Genomic DNA, 21,703 nt, shown 5'->3' with positions numbered 1-21,703 from the left:
CTAATAATGATTTACATTCATGTTAAACTACATTGAATATTTAATTTCAATGAACTGTTGAAGTACAAGCTGACATGAAGTTGAGGCCTTAGTTATAGATTTTAACTCCTCCACAATTTTTAGATCCTTCTTCTGGTGGTGACGGAAGCGGCTGGAGCTGAAATATCGAGAGATCGTAGCCGTGTTGAGACGAAGAGCGTTTCCCAAAATGTAAACAGCGATTTCTTTATCTTCCGGTCTTCCTGCATAGCCTTGCCACTCAAGAGTTTCAAGATGGAAGGTTAAGCACTCAGGAACAGAATTCGGTTTACGAACAGATATATTCGGTTGATCCTTGATAGAACGTAAAGGTTTCTCTGGAAACATAAGGCATCTGAGTTAGGTAAAGAACATACAAAAGAGAGCTATTTAAGCTAATATAAAAAACCGCGACATTTTGATTTACCTCGTTGAGCTTGAGAGTTTGTAGATTAGGAGAATGTTTGAGCAAACTCAGAATTCGATCCCCATTGAGTCTTTTGTGCAAATGCAGCTCAAGATAAAGAAGCTGGTGGAAGATTCTATCGGTAAGATCTGGATCCTGCATGCCGGAGAAAGAAAAACCATCATCAAACAGAGCCACAGAATAACTAAATGATTAGGAAAGAAAGATAAAAACTAAGAGTATACCATTAAAGAGAGTGAACCTTAAGACGTTCAACTGAGGTGAGAAATCTCAAGAGGTTCTTAGTTTCATGTTGATTAGCTTCAACATGTGCCTCAACTAAGTTAGGCATGTCCTCAACAAACTTAAAGCAACTGTCCTGACACGCGATTTTTAAGTATTTCAAAGAAGGAACACTTATTTCAAACGTCGTGCTACGAAAGCGGTATGACTCGTCACATATAGATAATCTCTGTAAGGACGGCACCCATATAGTAAACGAGTTAAGACAGTCATAGTGAACTCTGCCAATGAAGAGATCTAAATCTTCAAGAACAGGACAAGCTGATAAAAGTGTGGTGAAAGATTCTCGGCAAGAGTATTTCACGCGTGTGAGGTGCAAACTTTTCAAGGACCGGAAACAAACCGGGAAAGAAACATCCACAAGAACCTTGTCTTGGAGTTTCATCACGACAAGTGTTTGGCAGACGTTAAGATTCCTTGGGAATCTGATAGTACTGTACCTATAAGAAGTGATTGTGATCTCATGAAGAATGGGTTTAATATTTGATAAAAGACGATCTATATCATGAGAAGGTGTCATAAGTTTGAGATTCAAACTTGTAAGAACCGGAGCTTCATGTGATTTCAAGAACATGCAACAACCTTCGTCAAATCGAAGGGTGCCAATATTGCGACAAGAATCTTCATCAAGATCAAGTGTTGGCATCATCTTCCACACAAACTTCCATCGTTTAGATAATAAGCTTGTGGAGATAGCATCGCTTGTATGAATGAATGAGAGTATTCGTAAAAGCAAATCATCAGGTAAGTAACTAATCCTATCCGAATATGAAACCTCTTCACTTCCCAATCTTGGAGCTTTCATCGCCCAATCGTAAGATACGAAAGGAGGGGAAAAAAACCCTAATTTTTCAGCTGACTAGTAGAAAAAGAAAAGCTTCGTCAGAGAAGTAAAACCCTAGTTTTGCTTTTCCTTTAATCCTCGACTCTTATATAAGATCTGCTAGTTAACATTAATATAAATATTTTCTTGATATTTTAATTAATAAAATAGAGAAAACAGAGAGAGTAAAATAGGAAACAGTATGTTAAAAAGGAAACTCATAAGAACTCTGTTCCATCGACTCTGTTTCTCTGTAAACACCTAAAGGTTTGAGACTTTAATTATCAAGGTTCAAATCCAAGATGTATTTCATGGAGAGAATTTTAAAATTTAACTAAAAGCTGACACATGATTGAACCTTTAGACATAGATTCCAACTCCTTAATCATCATCAAACCATTCTCTGTGCCCCTTGAATACAGAGAGATTGTAGCATTCTTTAAACAACGAGCGTTTTTCAGAACGTAAACCGCAGCTGCTATCTCTTCAAATGTTCCTGCGTAGCCTATCCATTGAAAAGTCTCGAGATGGAAGCTCAAGCATTCAGGAACAGAGCTTGGTTCAGAGACTGAACACGGTTGATCTTCGACATTATAGCTGGGATGTGACTGAGAAACATAAAAGACATTGGGTTAGATCAATTCATAACTCTCAAAACAGATTAATATCAATGGAAATTGTGAGTTTACATGGTTGAGCTTGAGAGATTGTAGATTAGGTAAATCTTTCAACAAACTCAGAAGAAGATTCGACTGAAAGTTGTCGTAAATGTCTAATTTCAGATGAAGAAGCTGCTTGGAGATGAATCTATCATCAAGGTGAAAAACCTGCACGCAAAAACTCAAAGTTTAAAGCAAATGCTATCTTCAAAGATAAACAAAACCTAGCTTGCGAGAGAAGAAAGATGTTACCATTGAAGGATATAGATCTAGCGAAAGATGCTCAACTGAAGTAAGAACTTTCGGAAGCTTCTCATTCTTTGACAGTTTAACTCTAACACTTGCTTCCACCAATTTAGGCATATCCTCAATAAAACTGAAAACACCTACGCGATCGAAGATGTTTAAGTGCTTCAAAGAAGGAGCGGTAATCTCGAGTATTGCTTCATCGTTAGAATAATAGGCTTGTTCTTTAGTGTAGGTTAATCTCTGTAGAGAAGGGACTGATATGGAAAACAAAAAACGCCCCACACTACAAAGTCTTTGGAGGAAGAGGTCTTCAAGAACAGGACAAGCAGATAAAAGTTTGGAAAAAGATTCTTCATTCTCGAAATTCACACATGTGAGGTACAAACTCTTCAAGGACTGGAAACAAACCGGAGAATCAACAACATCAAGACAAATATTGCCTTGGAGTTTCAAGACAACTAGTGTTTGGAAGACATCAAGGTTGTTTGGGAAACTGATAGTACTGTAATAAACAGGATAACCAGTAGATTTGATTGAGAATTCAAGGAGAGTAGAATGAATGTTTGGAAATATGGAAGAATCTAAGGAATCAGTTTGCTTCCTAAGTTCTAGGGTTAGGGTTTTGAGAAGTGGAGCTTCATGTAATTGCAAGGACCTACCACAAAATTGGTCAAATCCAAGAGAACCAATATTGGAACAAGAGTTTTCATTGTATACAAGCGTTGGCAACATCTTCCACACAGATTTCCAACGTTTAGACAATAAACTTGTGGACATTGCATCGCTTACCGGGATTAATGAGAGTATTCGAAAAAGTAAATCGTTAGGTAACTGGCTGATCCTATCAGGAGATGTAACATCTTCGATTCCAGATCTTGCAGCTTCCATCGCCAAGTCGTTAGATCTGAAGGAGGAATATGAAAACCCTAATTTTTGGCTGAAGAGTTGAGGAATAGGCGGCTCATTAGATTAGAAGAAGGAGAGATATGAAACTCTGATTTTTTTTTATGTTTTTTTTTTACATAAAGATAAGTTTAAATTTATTATGAGGAATATTTCTTTCTTCGGTGTTGATTGGTTGTACAGCCACAATATTTTTGTAAAGACATATCGAAAACTTAATATATATAGTCAAATCATTGTTTCAGAAGATGTTAACAATGAAAAATGTTGTTGAAGATAGCAAAAAAGAAAACATGTTATTGAAACACAAGCTCACATGCTTTTGAACCTCTGTCCACATTTTCTAACTTCTTGAAAATCAGATTCTTCTCTATACATACTGAAGAGAATATTGCCACCTTTAGACAACTCGCTTTTGCTAGTATGTACTTTGCCACTTTTCTTTCTTGCTTTGTCCCCTTGTAATGTCTCCACTCGAATATCTCTAGATGAGACGATAAACATTTGGGAACAGAGCACGGTTCGTTCCAGTAATCCATCAGCTCAGTACTACATTGAACACAGTTTCCCTGTGAAATAGAAGAAAGCATATTGCTTGTTACAACTTAGAAGTAAGGCGGTTCAAAAACTGGAAAGACAAAGTAAGGAGACTCCATATACATACCAATTTGAGCTTGAGAACTTGAAGTCTTGGAGCGTCTTCGAGTATACGGTTAAGTAAATTCCACCAATCTTGAGAACATGTACATAGCTCAAGATGTTCAAGATAGAAGAAGGAAGTGCCACTAGGATAAGGAATCTGCAATAAAAGCAAAAAACAAGGTAATTAAAAACTTTATTTGATTGAATCTTTGACATTGGTTCAGATTATTAAAGAGGGGTTAGTTACCTTTGAATTTTTAGAACATAAAGAGATATGTTGGATTGAGGTAATAGATCCAATAAACTTCTCAGATAGATCACAATCAACCTCAACATTCGCCTTGACTAGCTTAGGCATATTTTCGAACTGTAATAAGTTACTGAAGTGATCTTTAATGTTCATGAACCTCAAAGAAGGAGCATCTATCACAAATCCATGTACATCCGCGGGTCGAGATACCGCCCACGAATAATCGATAGATAAACTCCTCAAACTAGGCACATTGATACTGAATATTCTCACATTGACATATGTTGTTCGTTTCACAACTAAATCTTCAAGTTTCGGACAAACACTTAAAAGCCTCTGAACAGATTTGTCGTCAGAGAACCTCACAGAGAGAAGATGCAGTGTTTTGAGTGATTCAAACCACATATAAGCATCAGTATCCACGAAACTTAGTTTTTTAAGTTTCAATGTTTTGAGATTCCAATGCCTACTACGCAAGCTACGCGGCAATGTTTGGGATCCATAACACGACTCGATACTCACCTCAGAGAGATCAAACCAAGGGTTATCCAATGGATTGATGATGTAATCCAATGGATTGATGACGGCACTTAGTCGTCCAAAACTTTTTTTTTGTGTCAACATTTTTAAAAAAATCTTAAAACGGATATCTGATGTAATATATGGATCGTAAGAAACTCATATATAATATTAATAAGTAGTAGAAGAGCGTAGACCATGTCCTGGGTCGTCGTCCAAATGACCACAAGAAGATTTCAAAACAGAGGAAAATATTTCTCATTAAATAAGTTTTCCTGCCTCTTTTTTGGGTCGGCTGCCGTTTACTATTGGCAATTGCGATAGTTATCTTCTTGCGTGTACGACTTTTTTTGTTTTTTACATATTCGCCAATAATTTGACGTTTTCTATTAGTTTGTTTGATACTCTGTTGTCTTGCTAAAACTCTAACATTAAATTACTTTCTTGAATGAAGCTGGAACAAATCTAACATAAAAAGAAAATGATGGGCAAGTTGATGTTATTCGTAAATTTATTTGGATTATGTATAAAGTGATCCGAATCTCTCTCTTCTTCTATAAATAGTGGCCATTCCCATTGGTTGAAATCACAAAAGCATCATAAGAAGAAGAAGAAACTACAGAAGTTAATCAATCAAAGACAAGTAAGAGAAATGGGACTGATTCTAACCAGGATGATTCTAATTGTGGATGTGGCTCCTCCTGCAAATGTGGTGACTCTTGCAGGTAACCCCCTTGATCCTCTCTCTCGTCTTTACCTTTAATGGCTTCATGGTACAAAATTCAATAAACTCTTCTTATGACTTACGTTTACAATTGTGTTAGTGAGTAGACACAAAAACATTTTGGCCTGTTCTGCATATATGCTGATCAGAATCAGATGCATGTGGTTGACTAATCTTTAATCTCATCATATTAATTACTAATTTTTTTGTTTGTTTGATTAATTTGTGTGTGGTATAGTTGCGAGAAGAACTACAACAAGGAGTGCGACAACTGTAGCTGTGGGTCAAACTGTAACTTTTGATGAAATTATTATGGTCTAAAATCATATATATGGCAGAAAAATTGGGGAAAATATGTGTTTTATGCTAAGAGATGTGTGTGTTGTTGGAATAAAGACGTGACCGTTGTGTTGCGTATCAACTCTCTTAAGCTTTTGACTTTTCCCAGCTTTGTATCAAAGCTGAGGCATACATACCCTTGTAACGTCTCTTCACATTCGAACAAGTCCCACTCTCACCAATTCGTCATTTGAGAATTGATATAAACCCTAATTACGAACTGGTTTTCTCAAACTGGCCCATTAACCAGACCCATCAGCTCTTGCGTTTACCAATTCTATTTCTTTCAAAGATAGGGATAATATTTGTAAAATAACAGACATGACATCTCTATAGTATAGTATATTTTCTAAGATTTTTTGGTGGATGGGGCAAAATGCTGTCTGAAACCCTCTTGCCCCGCTGAAAGGTTTGAATTTTGACCAGTCAACCAATCGGTTCAACCAATAACCTCAATTATTCAGACTTTAACCGGCCATGAATCTATGAAATGTAAAAATCTCAACAAACTTTAGTTGAATCTTTGTCTCATTAACAAATTTTTACATATACAAAAGCAAAACTCATTTAAAAAGCTGTAATAGTAACCCTAAATAGTGTACAAACTCCCTAAGAAGAATTTTCCTTGTGAAGCTTCTTCTATATTGGATTCATGACAACGTCTCCTTCTAACATCCGCAACACCTTCAATGAGAAGACACAGATTCCATAGACAAAAAGAAATATTAACACTCAGAAAATTTCGATTGTAAGTTATTAACTTGTAAGTGTTTTTGAGATGTGAGCAAACCTGAGACATTCGTGGCCTTGAGTTAGGGTCACGGCGAATGCAGAGGTAAGCACATAGTGCCATACAATAAACTTCTTGCTCACAGTAGCAATTCATTAGACGCGGATCAAGAAGTTCGTTAATGGCTTGTTTCTGCAACAATGGTCTTGCCTGCAGAAAAATGTTTCTTCTTAGTAAAGCATTCAGAGCTTTAAAGACTAAAACTTTGTTATACTGTAGTTGGTTTTGGTTTTACCCATTCGGTGAGACATTGTTGACCTTTAGGACGTTTTATGTCCATAGCTTTTCTTCCTGTGATAAGCTCAACTAAGACTACCCCAAATGAGTAAACATCTGCTTTCTCTGTAATCTGTCCGCTTTGTGCGTATTCAGGTGCCAAGTACCTGAAGTTAAACAGAAATTGGTTATTGTGTTCTACATGTAAATCAAGAAGAATATATCTCTCAAGATCATGGCGTAAGATTACCCGAAAGTTCCAATCACTCGGGTTTCCACTCCTTTATCTCCTTCTGGTTGCCATCTCGCTAGTCCGAAATCTCCAACCTAGAATGTTCAAAAGTTTCAAGCTTAGCACAAACCGGAAAGACAGAGAGAGAGCTTGAGCAAAGATTTAACATTCTTTTTACCAAAGGCTCAAAATCATGAGTGAGGAGAATATTGTTAGGACGCATATCCCTATGCACGATGCAACCGACTCTGCATTCTTCATGAAGGTATCTCAACCCACGAGCTGCTCCTACCGCAATCTTTTGTCGTGCTGACCATCCCAATGGCTCTCTCCCCATACCTATGGAAACTTTTATATCTATAACATTTTTTCAACAAAAAACAAGAATGTTCTTCTTTGTATACCATTAGTAGAAACTTTACCATAAAGATGAGAATGCAATGATCCATTGCAGATATACTCATAAACAAGCAATCTTTTCCCATCCTCAACACATAGCCCAATAAGCATAACAACATTTCGATGCTGTGCACAGCTCAAGACTTCAACTTCAGAGCAGAATTCTCGGTCTCCTTGTGTACTAGCAATTTTATATTGTTTGACAGCAATAATTTGACCATCTGGTAAAGTTCCTAGGTGAACCGAACCAAAACCACCTTCAGCCAAGAAACTCCCTTTAGAAAAACCTTTTGTTGCGGTCTCCAGTTCGCTGTAAGTGAACCATCTTGGAGGGTTTCCAAATTTAGGTGCCTTGTGTTGACATATAGTACATAGTGGAGGCGGTCCAGGAGCTGGCTTTCTAGATAAAGAAACCACTTCCCTCACGCTTTTGTTTAAGCATGAATCAGGTTTACGTATTTCCTTTCCTGCTTCAGGTTCTTTCCTCGATAAAGCGAGCCTAAGAACCGCAAATCTTGATTTTCTCGGAGTTTCGGTATGAGCTTTCGATAAATCCCCACTAGGACTCAGAAGATCAGCTGTTGTCACAGGATGAGAAGATGAGGATGCCATTGATAAAGGACTCCACTTTTCACCATCCGAGTCAGAATCGGATTCAAAGAAACTCTTGCTTCCATCATTGACCCACAAATTCTCTTTCTTGAGACCCTCAAAGACTCGAGAAGCTAAAAACGGTGAGGCTCCAGCATCAGAGCTAGATATTGATGAAGTCCCTATATCAGTATGTGAAGAAACTTCTTGGTCTGGACTGCTAGCTGGAGTCACAAACGGTTCCCTCAACTTTTTTCCAGTTCTTGAGCTTCTCCGAGACTCGACAGACTTTGAAGCTAACCTTGATATAGCTTCTGGATGCTCTGTATCTGCATTTTTCACCAAATTGAGACGAAGAACCTTTGGCTGTGACTTCTTGATTACTACAAGATTGCACTCCAATTGCTCAATACAGCATTTCTTCTCATACTTCAGTCCCCTGTTTTAAAATTATCAAAAGGTCAAGAATCACTAAACTATGCATTTTCAAAACACACACACACACACGTGTATATCTGCATAGTATTTACCTGTCTAAAATCACCCAGTTTGAGTTGGATTTCTTAGCTTCAGCAGCAATAACTCCATCAAGTGAAGCAAAAACAATTTTGATTCTGACATTTATCTGCATTATTATCAAAGCAAACAAAACTCTTTATAATCTCATTAACCAAAAAAGCTGTTTCTTTTTAAATCTACATGAATAAAAGTGAGTTTCTCTACCTTCTCTGCATCATAAACATTGTGTAACTGAAACATCATCTGAGAACATGACTCATGAATATCATCTTTCCTATCCGAATTCGTTCCAGCAAGAAATCTTCCATAACCTGATGCACAGTCACTAGTGAACCTCGAAAATCCCCAAATCTTTTTACCTGAAAGAAACCAAAGACATAAAGATTAAATCTTTACACCATTCTAACTAAATCATTCAGCACCAAAGAGACCAAATTTATCACCACTCAACACCAATAAGTAGCCAAATCGAAAAAGAAGAGAAGAGGAAAAAGATGTGTACTTGTGTAATTAGAAGGAACAACAACAAGAAGTCTAATTCGATCTCCAGGTTGAACAACATGAGTTAAAGTCCATAAAAGAGCTGCTTTTGGGATCTCCTTTGAAGCTCTAACAGCAACCATTACTTTCTTCCCCACTACAACACCTCTCTCTTTAAAACCCTTCTGCTTCATTCTCTAGCTAAGATTAAGGAAATCACAAATACAGAAATTGAAAGAACTTCTTCTTCAACCCTTGCTTACATATACTTTTAACACTTCACTCAATCTAAACCCATTTTTCTTCTGAAATGAGAAAGTGGAAGTATCACGCAATCCAAGATGCTTTCTCAAGTGACCCTAGAAGCTAAAAGAAATAAATAGAAAAAAAGTTGAGAAATTAACGCGTGTGTGAGTGTGTGTTAGTAAGTGTGTGAGATTCAATGTCTTTGAAAGACTGAAACTAATATTTTATCTGAGAAACACAAGAACAGATGCACAAAACACAACAGCACAGGAACCAATAGTGTAGTACTCTACTCTCTCTCTCTTAATAGCCAATCCCTAGATCTCTCTCTCTGTTTCTTGCAGAGAAATTTCAAAGCTTTTAGTTTGGGTTTGAAGACTTTAAGCTCCACGAAAATGGTGTGAGCATTGCTTTGCTGTAGAAAACAAGAAAAACTTGCTCATACTTTGTAAAGTGGGGCCAAAAAGCTGATGAAGTAAGTCCGATTTTTGGATTTTCAGCTACTAATTTCTTCGACAAAATCAGAGGAATTTGGTAGAAGATAAAAGCAAATATCCAAACAATTAAAATATAAACAGAGAAAGATGACAAATAAGAAGTATTTTGGATTTGTAGCTCTGTTTGAAGGAAGAGACAATGGTGTGTTATTATTATTATATGATTGGTGGAGTTTCTTTCTTCTTCTTCTTTCTCTCTATTTGTCTCTGTATTTTTTTTTGTATTTTAAATAAATTCCAAGAATAATAAAAAGAATAAAGAAATATTCACAAAGTACTCTGCTTTATTCTAAAGAGAGCAAAAAGAAACCAAGAGAGTTGTGTCAAAGGATGATACTTGATTCTTTTTTTGGTTCAAATTTGTTGATTTTAATTTTTTAGAATTAGTGAAAGAATAAGACTGTTTTCTTTCTTCATGGACAAGTTATGGCCAACTTTCTTCTTTTATAACAAAAGAACCATTATAGAATTGGTTCTCATAATTCATTTCAAAAGAAAAAGAGTAAAAATTAGCTTAGAATGGTTATAATGAAGGAGTTGAACGTTGCACTTGCATGCTTTTCATGTTGCTTTTTATATATTTCAGTGGAGAAAGTGAAAAACAAAAGTTGAGAAAAGATGATTTGTACTTTATTAAAGCATAAAAGGTGCTTCAATAAATCAAAGTCTAGTGATGCAATCGAATATATCTTATGTTATCTTAGAAATTAAACAATTTTGAGATCTTATGATTTAGTAAATATATACTGTTACTTAAGTGAAAAGGGTGAAAACAACATTTTGGACTTAATGGCAGCATGGAAAGTGACACTAATCAGTTTTTTTTTTTCTTTTTTTAATAAAGTGGTATCAGAATTGTTATCTTTAAGTTTTACTTTTTTTTTCGGCTTCGGAAACGGGGTCCTTAGATGGTAGGGGATAGGTGAGCCGCTTGTCGACATTCCATAGACACATTGATTGGCTTATAGCTTCAACGCGGTTAGCATCCTTAGGGCAAGCCATCAAATTAAAACAAGTATATCTCATGAGTTAAGTGTTAAGATAATGACCACATTTGTGAGATGTTGTGGAACATTAGTTCTCCCTATATATAACGGTTGGAGAACTTCCAAAGTGAAATTTGACGCGGATCGTCGACAACCAAATGCCACAATCCGGTGGGTAGAAATACCCGATGAACAGATTTACATATTCAACAACATAAATTAAATGTGTTTTCTTATAAAACATGACAAATATTAATTTGATAAGTATTTGTGTCTTTGACATTACTTTTTTAAAAAAGAGTTATTTTACGCATATTTTGTAAATATTCAATTTATTCTAAAATACTAATGATTAACAAAGGATAGACAAGATTGGTTGAAAACGAATATCACATGACCAATTTCTGGTTCTCATCAATATATTTGGTAATAACATTTGCCAAATCAAGTAAAAGTGTAATAAAAAAATCCCAAAGATAGAAGAAAATTTGACCAATTGAAAAGTTAAGTATTCTCATTAAAGAATGTAGATTCCCTCCCTTATGCTAATTACGGTTGTCAACATTGACTAATGTAGATTAAAAAAAAAAAATCCAACGGTAACTAATAAACCGTACAGAAGAAGCTTCACCGTTCCAACGGTAACTTGAAACTTTTCCTTCGGACAGAATAAAACAAAAATCATCCATTTTGGAAGGATAAACATCCATTTTTGGAGGGGAGAAAAACTTTTCTCATTTTTAACGGTGGTGTCTCTAAATTAACGAGCACTGAGAAAAAAGACCAAGTCCGCTTTAATTTAACGGTCACACTATATCATCGGTTTTATCGAAATGGAATTCGGCGACGGCGTTTCCTTCGCCGTCGTCCCCACTGTCTTCAAAAGAGAAGACTACAAACGAACTAAACACGACACCGTCTTCTCCAAGTGGCAGGTCCTCTGTCTTTCTCTTTCTCGATTTGTAGATTGAGAATTTTCGCTCGATCTTGTGTTTTCTCTGAAACCCATTTCGGAATTCTCAGATTTTCAGTTGAATCGAAAAATCTGATCTTCCATTTCCAGGATTTCAGTGTAAAGATCCCATTTTGAATGCCTAGTGTGTCTGCTTTGTCCCAAATGCATTTTCTCTGGATTTCTGTTAGAATTGGTCGCTAACTATATGTATATCTAATTAGCCTAATTCTGTTTCATTTGCTACTTGAAGTGGTTGGTTTTAGATCTTAGTTTTATCTGATTGTGTAAAGTTTGATGCTGCACAGGTACTTATAGGATCCAACGATTGGGAAGATTTCAAAAACGGAAAAGATGGTGTAGGTAGATACAGAGTCCAGAACTTACCTCGTAAATCTTGTCCGGGTCTGTATGAGCTCGGTGTAGCGGTCATCGGTCAAGAACAATGTCGAAAGCTTGAACCAGATATTGTTCTTGCTTCATATCTAGGACAAGCTGAAAGTGTTAGGTCTAGACTTCAGCGTTATGGAAGATCCGGTGCTCATTTGCGCAATGTTAACAACCTTAACGACTGTGAAACTATTGAATCTCCAGTTAAGGCTGTTACTGGAGGTTTATTTGAAGACATATTTTCGAAAGGAGGCTCGATTTTATACAGATGGGCTCCGGTTAGTAAATACATTTCTTCTTTTCTTCTATATTGGTTTGCTAAGTATACAACTTTGATCTAACTCATGTGATTGTATCAGATGGGATCTAAGAGAGAAGCTGAGGCAACAGAAGGGATGCTCTTGAGCACATTTGACTATGCTTGGAACAAAGGAAGTAACGGGGAGCGAAGGCAGCTTGATTTGCTTAAGAAGCTCGGTGATCGCGAGTTTATGAGCAAGAGAAAGTCCGGTATATCTCGAATGCTGTTTCCTTTTCTTCGGAACCAAGTTGGTATCAGAATAAAAGGAGAGAAGCATGTGCTTAAAGAAGAGAGGAAGCTAACCTGTGATGTTGATGAAGAGAAGAGTAATAATTTCCTCACTTCAATACTCAAACTCACCCGGTCTAGACCTCAACCGGTTTCAGACAGATTTGATGAGGTTGATGGTTCTTGTTCTGATATTGTTTGTGGAGTCTTACTTGAAGATGGTGGCTGTTGCATTAGAAGTCCAGTCAAAGGGAGAAAGAGATGCATAGAGCATAAAGGACAGAGAGTTTGCCGTGTTTCACCCGAAAAACAGACACCGCCAAAGTCCGAGATTTTCACTGGACAAGATCATCACAATCATAAAGACTCTGATGTTGTGTGTGGAGTGATCTTACCTGACATGGAACCTTGCAATAAGAGACCTGTTCCTGGAAGAAAACGATGTGAGGATCATAAAGGCATGAGGATCAATGCTTTTCTTTTTCTTCTTAACCAAACTGACCGTGAGAAAACCGTCAAAGACGAGAAACCTGATCCCGAATCGCATACCGAGTCAATCGAAGAAGAAGCTTTGACTCGCTTCTGTGAAGCTACAACAAAGAATGGGTTACCTTGCACAAGAAGTTCTCCTAAAGGAAGCAAAAGGTGTTGGCAACATAAGGAGAAAACTTCCAGCGATACTTCGCCGGTATATTTTCAGCCAGAGGCAGCAAAAAACGTAGCTTGTGGAGTTAAATTAGGCAATGGATTGATCTGTGAGAGATCTCCGGTAAAAGGACGTAAGAGATGTGAAGAGCATAAGGGAATGAGAATCACCTAACCTCTGCATCACTTGTTTATGTTATTTGTTACCTAACCAGAATTGTTTGTACCAAAACCGTTTTGGTTTCGGTATTGGTTTGCTGAACAATCATCTGTACTGGATGACTCACAATCTCATTTTTTATAAATTTAAAATCAGTTTTGATTAACATCGTTGACTTGCATCTTTGCATTACATTAGATGTTTTTAGATTTAAAAATACATAGACCCGTTTCCCGCCATGCCTCCACTTTGTTACTTGTCCATGATGCGAAAAACTGTAAACGACCCATTTCTTTTTCAACTTCCCTTCGCTTCTTCCATATATCTACGATCGTAATATATCAGAGCTGCCTTCTTTCATTATTTTTCTGTAGCAGAACCGTTTTGTTCTGTTTTATTTTGTTTGACAATGTCGTTTGTTCTATTATCGAAGATGGCGAAGTTGAAGTTTAACCATATACGACACACAATCATTAGCACGCAAAAAAGCACAACCATTATGCCGGGGATAAGTCAGCTCTTGAACAATAGGTCTCTTATCATCTCATCTATTCACAATGTTGTTGCATTTTTATCCTCTGTTTTTTTTCTTACTATTATTGGTCCTTCAGGCTTTAAATTAATGGTCATAATGTATCACCAGATTGATCGGAAAGGAATTCAGTTCCGCCGTCCCCACTATGTTCAAGAGAGAAGACTACAAGCTGACTATACACGACATCGCATTCTCCAAATGGCGGAATCTTATAAGACACAATGATTGGAAAGATTTCAATAATAGAAAAGAAAGGGTCCGTAGATACAGACATGAGGACTTACCCCCTCAACGTTGTACGGGTCTGTATGAGCTCGGTGTAGGCGTCATCGGTCAAGACCAAGGCCAAAACTTTGATCCTGATAATAATGTTCTTGGTGTATATGTCGGACAATGTGTAGACGTAAAATCAAGACTCCAGGATTATGGAAGACGCGGTGGTCATTTGCCCTCGGGTTTATATGAGGACATATTCTCGGAAGGATACTCAGTTTTTTATAGATGGGCACCAGTAAATACATGTCTTCTTATCTTCTCTAGTTGGTCTGCTACGTATACACCTTTGATCCTAACTCATGTGATTGTTTCTCTGCTTTACCGTGATTTATCAGATGGGATCTAATTAAGTAGGAAGCTGCTGCAACAGAAGGGATGCTTTTGAGCACTTTTGATTATGCATGGAACACATGCAGTAATGGGGAACGACGCCATCTTGAGTTACAGAAGCTCGGTGACCCCGAGTTTATGAGCAAGAGAAAGTCACAAGTGCTAGTTCCTTCTATTCGAGACCAAGTTGTTACCATCAAAGTAGAGAAGAGTAATTATACTTTCCTCACTTCAACACTCAAAGTGATGAGACCATTTGGTTAACCGGAGTAAACCTACATCGACTAGGTCAAAGATATGGCTTTTGTTTCTCCTAAATTAATTGGATTGTAACCCACTTATTCACGTTTCAAATTTGTAGTGTTAGTAGTTAATTTGTATAGTTTCTTTTTTTTTTTGATCAAAAATTTGTTACGGAAAAAGTTTGGTAAGAATGTCGGCAGAATCACCACCGTCGATTAACGGAAAGATAAATCTAATCTAACGGTTATTGATAAAGCATAAAACTGACGGCTCCGATTTTATTTTCTAAAAATCACGTTAATCACGCACCAGGTGGACTATCATTGTCTTTAATCTATGGATTTAAAAATTTCCGCACGATTAAAGAGCGTCTCGAAAATTAACTTTTATAGGTAGGAGGAGATAGAAATCGAATCTTATCGCCGCGTTAATATGCCACCGGCCGGAGAACTCCGACATCAATCTCCATCAAAGGAGAAACTATCTTCCGTTACCCAATCCGATGAAGCAGAAGCAGCGTCAGCAGCGATATCTGCGGCAGCTGCAGATGCGGAAGCTGCCGGATTATGGACACAGATCAAGGCGGAAGCTCGCCGTGATGCTGAGGCGGAGCCAGCTTTAGCTAGCTATCTATATTCGACGATTCTTTCTCATTCGTCTCTTGAACGATCTATCTCGTTTCATCTAGGAAACAAGCTTTGTTCCTCAACGCTTTTATCCACACTTTTATACGATCTGTTCTTAAACACTTTTTCCTCCGATCCTTCTCTTCGTAACGCCACCGTCGCAGATCTACGCGCTGCTCGTGTTCGTGATCCTGCTTGTATCTCGTTCTCTCATTGTCTCCTCAATTACAAAGGCTTCTTAGCTATTCAGGTGAAATCTTCATCATTTGATCTGATGAATCCACAATTTCTATATCTTGCGATTTGATTTATGAATATTGTTTTAGGTTAGGTTAGGTTGATTCTTCAGTTATGCGAATTTCGGATCATGATTTGGCTTTGTTGAATTTGAATTAGGCGCATCGTGTATCACACAAGCTATGGACACAATCACGGAAGCCATTAGCATTAGCTCTACACTCAAGAATCTCCGATGTATTCGCTGTTGATATCCATCCAGCAGCGAAGATCGGAAAAGGGATACTTCTAGACCACGCAACCGGAGTTGTAGTCGGAGAAACAGCGGTGATTGGGAACAATGTTTCAATCCTTCACCATGTGACACTAGGTGGAACAGGTAAAGCTTGTGGAGATAGACATCCGAAGATCGGTGACGGTTGTTTGATTGGAGCTGGAGCGACTATTCTTGGAAATGTGAAGATTGGTGCAGGTGCTAAAGTAGGAGCTGGTTCTGTTGTGCTGATTGACGTGCCTTGTCGAGGTACTGCGGTTGGGAATCCGGCGAGACTTGTCGGAGGGAAAGAGAAGCCAACGATTCATGATGAGGAATGTCCTGGAGAATCGATGGATCATACTTCATTCATCTCGGAATGGTCAGATTACATCATATAAAGTTGTTGTTATAATTGTTTCTGTGGTTTTGAAAGTGAAAAACTTTCTGACCATTCGCTTATAGAGAGGTGCTGAGGTAAGTGAGCTTTGTTGTATTTGTAATTTACAAAACATCTTACGATGTTCAATACAAGAAATGGCCTTAATTTGATGTTATTATTCAATCATTAGTTATCCAAGAGTTTATACACTTCTTCTACTTTGTATTCGGGTTTGGCTCGGATTTACACTTGTCTGCATCCATTTTACGGGCTTGACAAACATCGAGGAGCATTGAACTTGTTCAGACTAAGTGAAGCATTCTTCGCCTTTACCCCGGTTCATGAGGGACTATGTTTTCGTCAACCGCAACTAATCCTTATGCGTATCTTATATCAGTATATAACTTACGGCTTCTGCAAAGAAGGATTGGTCTCCATTTCCATTTACAATTCAATTCAGACTAAAAAGTTTCAATCTGATGATCCAAATAGTTCAGGATCAAGACTGTTAAACCATTAAATATCAATATTAAGCAAAAACCAGATTCTAACTTGGTGAAATCAATGTGCTTGTAAGGCCAATTAGAGAACCAAAAACAAAATGCAAAATGAATTTTATTACTTGCTTCTGCAGAGTTCGTCACAAAACAATTGTTACAATGTCACAAGAACAGAACATTTTACATATGTATAAAAAAATGAAATAATAAACAACATTTTGTGGCATCTTAACAAGAGAACTGTCGTGTCGGCTGACTACAAAAGAATGTGTTATATGATGGTGGCTTGAATTTTTCTTCTTCGTCTTCTTCTTCTCAAATCTCCCTAGTATTGTTCTATATCTACAAAAGCCCTAAGATTTCTTCTCCTCAGCAAAATTAGAACCAATGAATCAGTAGTGCACACACACTTAAGCCGCCGAAATTCTGGTTTTGATAGGCTTAAGCTTTAATCCCATGCTTTCAGGAGAGAGAAGCTCAGGTGAAATACAAGAAGGGCTAAGTGGACTTCTAGGGCTCTCGGAGAAAAGAGATGGTCTGTATAATCCGTAACCCATCAAGAAATATTCCATTGGGATCAACATTGCATGTGGTTGCTCCTCTGTTACCATTGAACCACAAGCCTGAACCTGATAATATTTCCAAGAAAACATCTATTAGTAGCAAGAAAACCAAACATGTGTTTATATGTAAAGTACAAAGGATGAGGATTCGTTTTCTCAAACCTCAACCAAAGCACAGTATCCTCTATCCAAAGTTGCTGCCATGTGAACAGCTTCTGAGTAGAAAGGAGATTGATCTCCGATGAAGATAAGTGTCCTGCATTTTAGTTTCTTCAATCCACTTGAGATGTCAGGTCTCCTGCAAGAGCAAAGGTTTGGTTTGCATAAAGTTAAAGAAAAGTCAATATTTGACACCATGAATGAATGAATGCTTCTAAGGTAAAGGATTTCGAGGTGTTTGTTGTGTTACCGGTCAATGGCGTCAAGAAATCGCAAAACGTTTATGCCTTGTCTTTCATCAAGCAGCTGAGACAATCACCAAAAGTGCAAGGTGTGAATCACTGATACAGTAAAATCAATCTATTGATGAAACAGAAAAACAACAGAAGAGATAAACACTGACTCTTCTGCAAGCTTGTGCTATATCTGACTCTGGAATCTCAACGTTACCACGGACTTCCTGTAGCAAGCAGTTGCAACCGGTTTAAATAAGAGAAGTCTGGAAATGCAACAAGTGCAGAGAGAGAGCAATGGTAACTGCAGTGAACACACCTTACTAAAATATCTCTGAAGCAAAAATTCCTTTACCACTCCACACATTCCGTAATAATATAACAAGTTTGTGATAACCTTGTTGTAAAACCATTCAGACCAAGACGGCGCCTTGCATAACGGTGAGACAAGAATCAAACCAAGAACCCGTTCTCTATGTTTCATCTGAAAAGTTTTAAAACATAGAAGAGATGATAAACACAGTATTCTTCTGAAGCAATGGGCAATGAGAAGAGAAAAATAAATAGGAACATACCGCGAATAAGGTGAGGATATAAGCACCTGCAGTCACTCCCATACACATCACAACACCAAGGCTGAACAAAAAGCTTATACATTGTTACCCGAAAAACAAAAGTTGAGAACTTCAATAAGCCAAAAATAAGGGATTCCATCGTTACCCGAAAAAGTTGAGAACTTCAAGGATCTGATCTGCCAAGTTTTCAGCAGAAGGGACTGAATCATTAGGACAAATTGGAGCAGCTCCTAACTGCAAGAAAACAGAGAAGTCATGTGAGTAAGTAATCACGTCAAGCAAAGCATACGGCAAGTTAAAAAAAGAGAAACTAAAATATTGGACCTCATGCCCAGGTGGACTGATATGGTAAATGCAGAAGTTATGAAGCAGCAATGAAGCTGCTTCAGGACAGAAGAATAACCCTTGGAAGCATGACATATCTGAAGAAGAAACAACAAAAACATTAATAAATTTAGCCATTACATTAGTGCCTATAGAGATTCTTTAGCCTTACGGTTTAGGGCTAAATCAGGATAAGTAATCAATGCTGGCTTTTCTCTGTCTCCATAGACAATGACAGACACAACACCACTAGCAGTTTTAACACGATGCTCCTGAACACAAGAAACCAACAAGTTATAACAAAAGTAACGGATCATGAAACCAACAGAAAAAAACTAAACTTTTAACCATACCATTTGTCTACTCCATATTCATAAAACATGTGTTTGTAAACAATGAATCTATTTTCTCGTTAGTAAATGTATACTAAAGATAGGAATATGACAACTGACTTTAGGTGGAAAAGAAATGCTTTGATTAACACACACACAAAAAAGAAAACATCTCTGTTAAAGCTTTTCCATGTGCAGCTTTACTACTTTTAAGGGCAAAAAAACAAAACCAAAAACTTGATCATCAACAACCAAAGAGAAATGGCCTAATTCTAATCATTGTGGTTTTTTTTTAATAAAAAGGGAATGACAGTTTAAAAAAGATGAGCTAATATGAGTCTTAATGAGATAATAAAGAAGCATTAGTCTTATTAAACAAAAGGTTAATGGTAGACAAAAACAGCTGGCATTTTCTTTTCTTTTTTCTATAAGATAAAAAAATCAAAAGGCAATAAGACAAAGAATAAGGAATACAAAATAATAATAAGAAGAAGATATCTTTGAATAGAGAGAAGAAGAAGATCCCAAGAATAATCCCATCTGGAAATGAATCATAATAATAAAAGAAGTTTCACAAATCCACAAGCAAAGAATTTCTCCAAGAACATTTGATTCAAACAAAAGATGAGTCTTTTTTTTACAAAAACAAATGAATCTAACAATGCCCACATGTCTGTTCTTCCCCAAATCAACAGAAAGATTAGATTTAAGCAAGTTTAAGATAAACCCAGAAACAAAAATCAAAGCTTTATTCGGATCCGAGTTCAAAGGTTAAAGAATGAAACCTTGCCACCAAGATAGATTGTTCCAACGTCGACGGAGACGGCGCCGTAAGAGTCCGTCATTGGCAACAAAAGCTCTTCCGCTTAGCCGTCACCGTCGCCGTCGTTGTTTTAAGAACGCCGGGATAACAAGAGCTTCTTCTCTTTTCTTCTTCTTCTTCTCCCAACCTCTAGATTGTTTTTTGGCTTTTCTTTAGCTTATATACAAAGCGATGCCTTTTCTCTCTCCTCTCTCTTAAGACCTCTCTGGAAAAAGAAACGTTTTTTTTTCGTTTTCCTTTTTTTCTTCTCTTTCGTTTTACTCTCTCTATAAATTTTGCGGTGATTTCTCCATAGACGCCGGTAGTCGTAACATGACACGCGAACGGTCAAAAAACTTAAAATAAGAAACATTTTTAATTTGATTTATTTATAGAAACTTATTTTTGATAAATATTATTAACCAGCTCGAATTTCACCAATAACAGTCGAATACTAATTCGGAAAAATTGCTGTAAATAAATTGGATAATTGTATAAATGTAAACAAATATTAAATGTTGATAATTGGATAAGTAAGGGAGGTGCGAAGTTTTGGTTAACAACAAAATTAACATTAAGCAAACCGAATATAAATTTTTAGAGACTGTTTAGTTTTATTATTAAAAAAAAAAAGAGAAACCAAATTTTCTAAAAATACTATTACATATAAAAAATTATTTTTATGTAATAATATTAAGAACATCAATATTTAATAAACAATTGTATATTTATACTATTCGCAATTTTTTCACTTTGAGTTGGAAAAAATATATCTTAGTAGAAAATTAGAAATGGACTAATCTTAAACCATCAGATAGGCTTTCAAACATATTCCTATCATAAGAAACATGATGAGTAACACCACTATCTATGATCCATGTATTTTGTGATAACACTTGTCTAGAGGACGTTAGAGAACATAGTAACCATAAAGTCGAAGGTGAGAAAGAGATATCATTGAAAGCAAAACTTTGAAGTGACCAAATCTGCTGAGTTAGCTGATAAGACCTTGGCAAATTCGTAATGTGAAATCTAGTATCCAAGTCTTTCCAGATCTCTGCAGCATCATTGAAACGAAGTATACTCTTATAGATCTGCTTTGTAACAGAATTAAGGATCCTAGATTTAACCATACTGTTGCATCGTGACCACACTCTAAAGCTAGGATCAGATTCAGGAGGTCTTGGTAAAGTTCCATCAACAAAAGCAATCTTATTCTTAACGTTCAAAGAAACAAACATCGCAATCTTCCAAGAAGAGAAATTAGATCCATCAAGTACCTCAGAAACAAGTGTATTCCCAGGACTCACCATTTGAGAGCGCGAATGGCGAATAATGAGCATCCGAGAAGTCGAACTGTGGTAAAGGATAGATCGATGGTTTTGAATTGAAATTTTGTTGAAACGGATTCGAAATTGGTGGAATCGGTGGAATCGGTGAAGCTTGAACACGATCTGGAGTTTTCTCAGCTGAAGTTTTGCTCGATCTTCTAGTACGACGCCGCAATTTCTCTACGGAAACCATCGCAAGATCAACGAAGCTCTAAACAACTGAAATTTTCCAGAAAACGTAGAAAATTGAAGAAACAAAGAATCAACGAGTTTGGAAGATCCAAGAGCTCGAAGATACTCAGAGTTTAGGTTGAATCGGATGAATCTTCGAGATCCATCACTCTGATACCATAATAGTTGATGAACGAATTCAGAGAAATGAAGAAGATGAGAAAAATTTGTTATTCTTCTTAATTGTTCTGTTACATGAAACACTCTTTATATGTAGAGTGTTCCGGTTTAGTAACCGGTTTACATTGTACCAAACAACAATACAATAACCGAATTTATGGTTAATATCTTAAGTTAGACCTAT

At 36.9% G+C, this 21,703-nt stretch overlaps 9 protein-coding genes and 1 pseudogene across 12 annotated transcripts; 4 read left to right on the top strand and 6 right to left on the bottom strand.

Annotated features, from left to right (window-relative positions):
* Positions 1–27: 27 nt before the first annotated feature.
* AT5G56820 (F-box/RNI-like/FBD-like domains-containing protein) lies at positions 28–1,532 on the bottom strand (the record flags this gene model as incomplete). The annotated part of the gene is made up of 3 exons (NM_125065.2): positions 28–354; positions 446–580; positions 687–1,532. 3 exons carry the CDS (start codon positions 1,530–1,532, stop codon positions 28–30), a joined length of 1,308 nt encoding a protein of 435 aa, NP_200493.2.
* Positions 1,533–1,753: 221 nt separating this feature from the next.
* AT5G56810 (F-box/RNI-like/FBD-like domains-containing protein) lies at positions 1,754–3,503 on the bottom strand. 2 transcript variants are annotated; one of them, NM_125064.2, is made up of 3 exons: positions 2,462–3,503; positions 2,240–2,377; positions 1,754–2,158 (listed from the first exon to the last, which is right to left on the bottom strand). In NM_125064.2, the coding sequence occupies exons 1-3, from the start codon at positions 3,344–3,346 to the stop codon at positions 1,874–1,876; spliced, it is 1,308 nt and encodes a 435-aa protein (NP_200492.1). In that variant the 5' UTR covers positions 3,347–3,503; the 3' UTR covers positions 1,754–1,873. The 2 variants fall into 2 exon arrangements, with proteins under 2 accessions (NP_200492.1, NP_001332501.1); NM_001345217.1 differs by having other exon boundaries at positions 1,786–2,158; positions 2,240–3,491.
* A 54-nt stretch (positions 3,504–3,557) lies between these two features.
* AT5G56800 (Protein with RNI-like/FBD-like domain) lies at positions 3,558–4,877 on the bottom strand (the record flags this gene model as incomplete). The annotated part of the gene is made up of 3 exons (NM_125063.2): positions 3,558–3,930; positions 4,026–4,160; positions 4,251–4,877. The coding sequence occupies 3 exons, from the start codon at positions 4,875–4,877 to the stop codon at positions 3,658–3,660; spliced, it is 1,035 nt and encodes a 344-aa protein (NP_200491.1). The 3' UTR covers positions 3,558–3,657.
* A 298-nt stretch (positions 4,878–5,175) lies between these two features.
* Positions 5,176–6,153, top strand: MT1B (metallothionein 1B). The gene is made up of 2 exons (NM_001037008.3): positions 5,176–5,497; positions 5,735–6,153. The coding sequence occupies exons 1-2, from the start codon at positions 5,425–5,427 to the stop codon at positions 5,815–5,817; spliced, it is 156 nt and encodes a 51-aa protein (NP_001032085.2). The 5' UTR covers positions 5,176–5,424; the 3' UTR covers positions 5,818–6,153.
* A 23-nt stretch (positions 6,154–6,176) lies between these two features.
* Positions 6,177–9,975, bottom strand: AT5G56790 (Protein kinase superfamily protein). The gene is made up of 9 exons (NM_125062.3): positions 9,085–9,975; positions 8,787–8,941; positions 8,594–8,688; positions 7,496–8,502; positions 7,252–7,412; positions 7,092–7,168; positions 6,861–7,008; positions 6,626–6,775; positions 6,177–6,519 (listed from the first exon to the last, which is right to left on the bottom strand). Exons 1-9 carry the CDS (start codon positions 9,254–9,256, stop codon positions 6,475–6,477), a joined length of 2,010 nt encoding a protein of 669 aa, NP_568843.1. The 5' UTR covers positions 9,257–9,975; the 3' UTR covers positions 6,177–6,474.
* A 1,492-nt stretch (positions 9,976–11,467) lies between these two features.
* Positions 11,468–13,633, top strand: ET2 (effector of transcription2). The gene is made up of 3 exons (NM_125061.4): positions 11,468–11,726; positions 12,052–12,411; positions 12,493–13,633. The coding sequence occupies exons 1-3, from the start codon at positions 11,625–11,627 to the stop codon at positions 13,480–13,482; spliced, it is 1,452 nt and encodes a 483-aa protein (NP_200489.2). The 5' UTR covers positions 11,468–11,624; the 3' UTR covers positions 13,483–13,633.
* Positions 13,634–13,876: 243 nt separating this feature from the next.
* AT5G56770 (transcription repressor-like protein) lies at positions 13,877–14,872 on the top strand (the record flags this gene model as incomplete). Its single annotated transcript, NM_125060.1, has 3 exons — positions 13,877–13,998; positions 14,111–14,513; positions 14,633–14,872. The coding sequence occupies 3 exons, from the start codon at positions 13,877–13,879 to the stop codon at positions 14,870–14,872; spliced, it is 765 nt and encodes a 254-aa protein (NP_200488.1).
* Positions 14,873–15,152: 280 nt separating this feature from the next.
* Positions 15,153–16,637, top strand: SERAT1;1 (serine acetyltransferase 1;1). The gene is made up of 2 exons (NM_125059.3): positions 15,153–15,727; positions 15,874–16,637. Exons 1-2 carry the CDS (start codon positions 15,284–15,286, stop codon positions 16,366–16,368), a joined length of 939 nt encoding a protein of 312 aa, NP_200487.1. The 5' UTR covers positions 15,153–15,283; the 3' UTR covers positions 16,369–16,637.
* A 312-nt stretch (positions 16,638–16,949) lies between these two features.
* NDL1 (N-MYC downregulated-like 1) lies at positions 16,950–20,237 on the bottom strand. 2 transcript variants are annotated; one of them, NM_125058.3, is made up of 10 exons: positions 19,821–20,237; positions 18,876–18,975; positions 18,704–18,801; positions 18,525–18,613; positions 18,380–18,440; positions 18,124–18,288; positions 17,975–18,031; positions 17,822–17,877; positions 17,575–17,710; positions 16,950–17,478 (listed from the first exon to the last, which is right to left on the bottom strand). In NM_125058.3, the coding sequence occupies exons 1-10, from the start codon at positions 19,878–19,880 to the stop codon at positions 17,260–17,262; spliced, it is 1,041 nt and encodes a 346-aa protein (NP_200486.1). In that variant the 5' UTR covers positions 19,881–20,237; the 3' UTR covers positions 16,950–17,259. The 2 variants fall into 2 exon arrangements, with proteins under 2 accessions (NP_200486.1, NP_001330516.1); NM_001345216.1 differs by lacking the exon at positions 19,821–20,237 and adding an exon at positions 19,057–19,357.
* A 415-nt stretch (positions 20,238–20,652) lies between these two features.
* On the bottom strand, positions 20,653–21,580 carry AT5G56747 (annotated as a pseudogene; the record flags this gene model as incomplete). The annotated part of the gene is made up of 1 exon: positions 20,653–21,580.
* Positions 21,581–21,703: the final 123 nt, after the last annotated feature.

This window comes from Arabidopsis thaliana, chromosome 5 (assembly GCF_000001735.4).
Source record: "Arabidopsis thaliana chromosome 5, partial sequence".
Lineage (NCBI taxonomy): Eukaryota > Viridiplantae > Streptophyta > Magnoliopsida > Brassicales > Brassicaceae > Arabidopsis > Arabidopsis thaliana.
This window is presented reverse-complemented; position numbering and strand designations above follow the sequence as displayed.

What these genes read in the sequence shown, in the direction of transcription:
- AT5G56810 (NM_125064.2), bottom strand. Translation starts at nt 3,346, where the DNA reads ATGGAAGCTGCAAGATCTGGAATCGAAGATGTTACATCTCCTGATAGG. An exon ending in TAGATCTATATCCTTCAATG is followed by an intron (nt 2,378 to 2,461) that starts GTAACATCTTTC and finishes TTTTGCGTGCAG; the next exon opens with GTTTTTCACCTTGATGATAG. An exon ending in AATCTCTCAAGCTCAACCAT is followed by an intron (nt 2,159 to 2,239) that starts GTAAACTCACAA and finishes TATGTTTCTCAG; the next exon opens with TCACATCCCAGCTATAATGT.
- MT1B (NM_001037008.3), top strand. Translation starts at nt 5,425, where the DNA reads ATGGGACTGATTCTAACCAGGATGATTCTAATTGTGGATGTGGCTCCT. An exon ending in AAATGTGGTGACTCTTGCAG is followed by an intron (nt 5,498 to 5,734) that starts GTAACCCCCTTG and finishes TGTGTGGTATAG; the next exon opens with TTGCGAGAAGAACTACAACA.
- AT5G56790 (NM_125062.3), bottom strand. Translation starts at nt 9,256, where the DNA reads ATGAAGCAGAAGGGTTTTAAAGAGAGAGGTGTTGTAGTGGGGAAGAAA. An exon ending in ATTGCATTCTCATCTTTATG is followed by an intron (nt 7,413 to 7,495) that starts GTAAAGTTTCTA and finishes AAGTTTCCATAG; the next exon opens with GTATGGGGAGAGAGCCATTG. An exon ending in AACAATGTCTCACCGAATGG is followed by an intron (nt 6,776 to 6,860) that starts GTAAAACCAAAA and finishes ATTTTTCTGCAG; the next exon opens with GCAAGACCATTGTTGCAGAA.
- ET2 (NM_125061.4), top strand. Translation starts at nt 11,625, where the DNA reads ATGGAATTCGGCGACGGCGTTTCCTTCGCCGTCGTCCCCACTGTCTTC. An exon ending in CCGTCTTCTCCAAGTGGCAG is followed by an intron (nt 11,727 to 12,051) that starts GTCCTCTGTCTT and finishes GATGCTGCACAG; the next exon opens with GTACTTATAGGATCCAACGA. An exon ending in TTTTATACAGATGGGCTCCG is followed by an intron (nt 12,412 to 12,492) that starts GTTAGTAAATAC and finishes TGATTGTATCAG; the next exon opens with ATGGGATCTAAGAGAGAAGC.
- NDL1 (NM_125058.3), bottom strand. Translation starts at nt 19,880, where the DNA reads ATGACGGACTCTTACGGCGCCGTCTCCGTCGACGTTGGAACAATCTAT. An exon ending in TTTCTTGACGCCATTGACCG is followed by an intron (nt 17,711 to 17,821) that starts GTAACACAACAA and finishes TTGCTCTTGCAG; the next exon opens with GAGACCTGACATCTCAAGTG. An exon ending in GATACTGTGCTTTGGTTGAG is followed by an intron (nt 17,479 to 17,574) that starts GTTTGAGAAAAC and finishes AAATATTATCAG; the next exon opens with GTTCAGGCTTGTGGTTCAAT.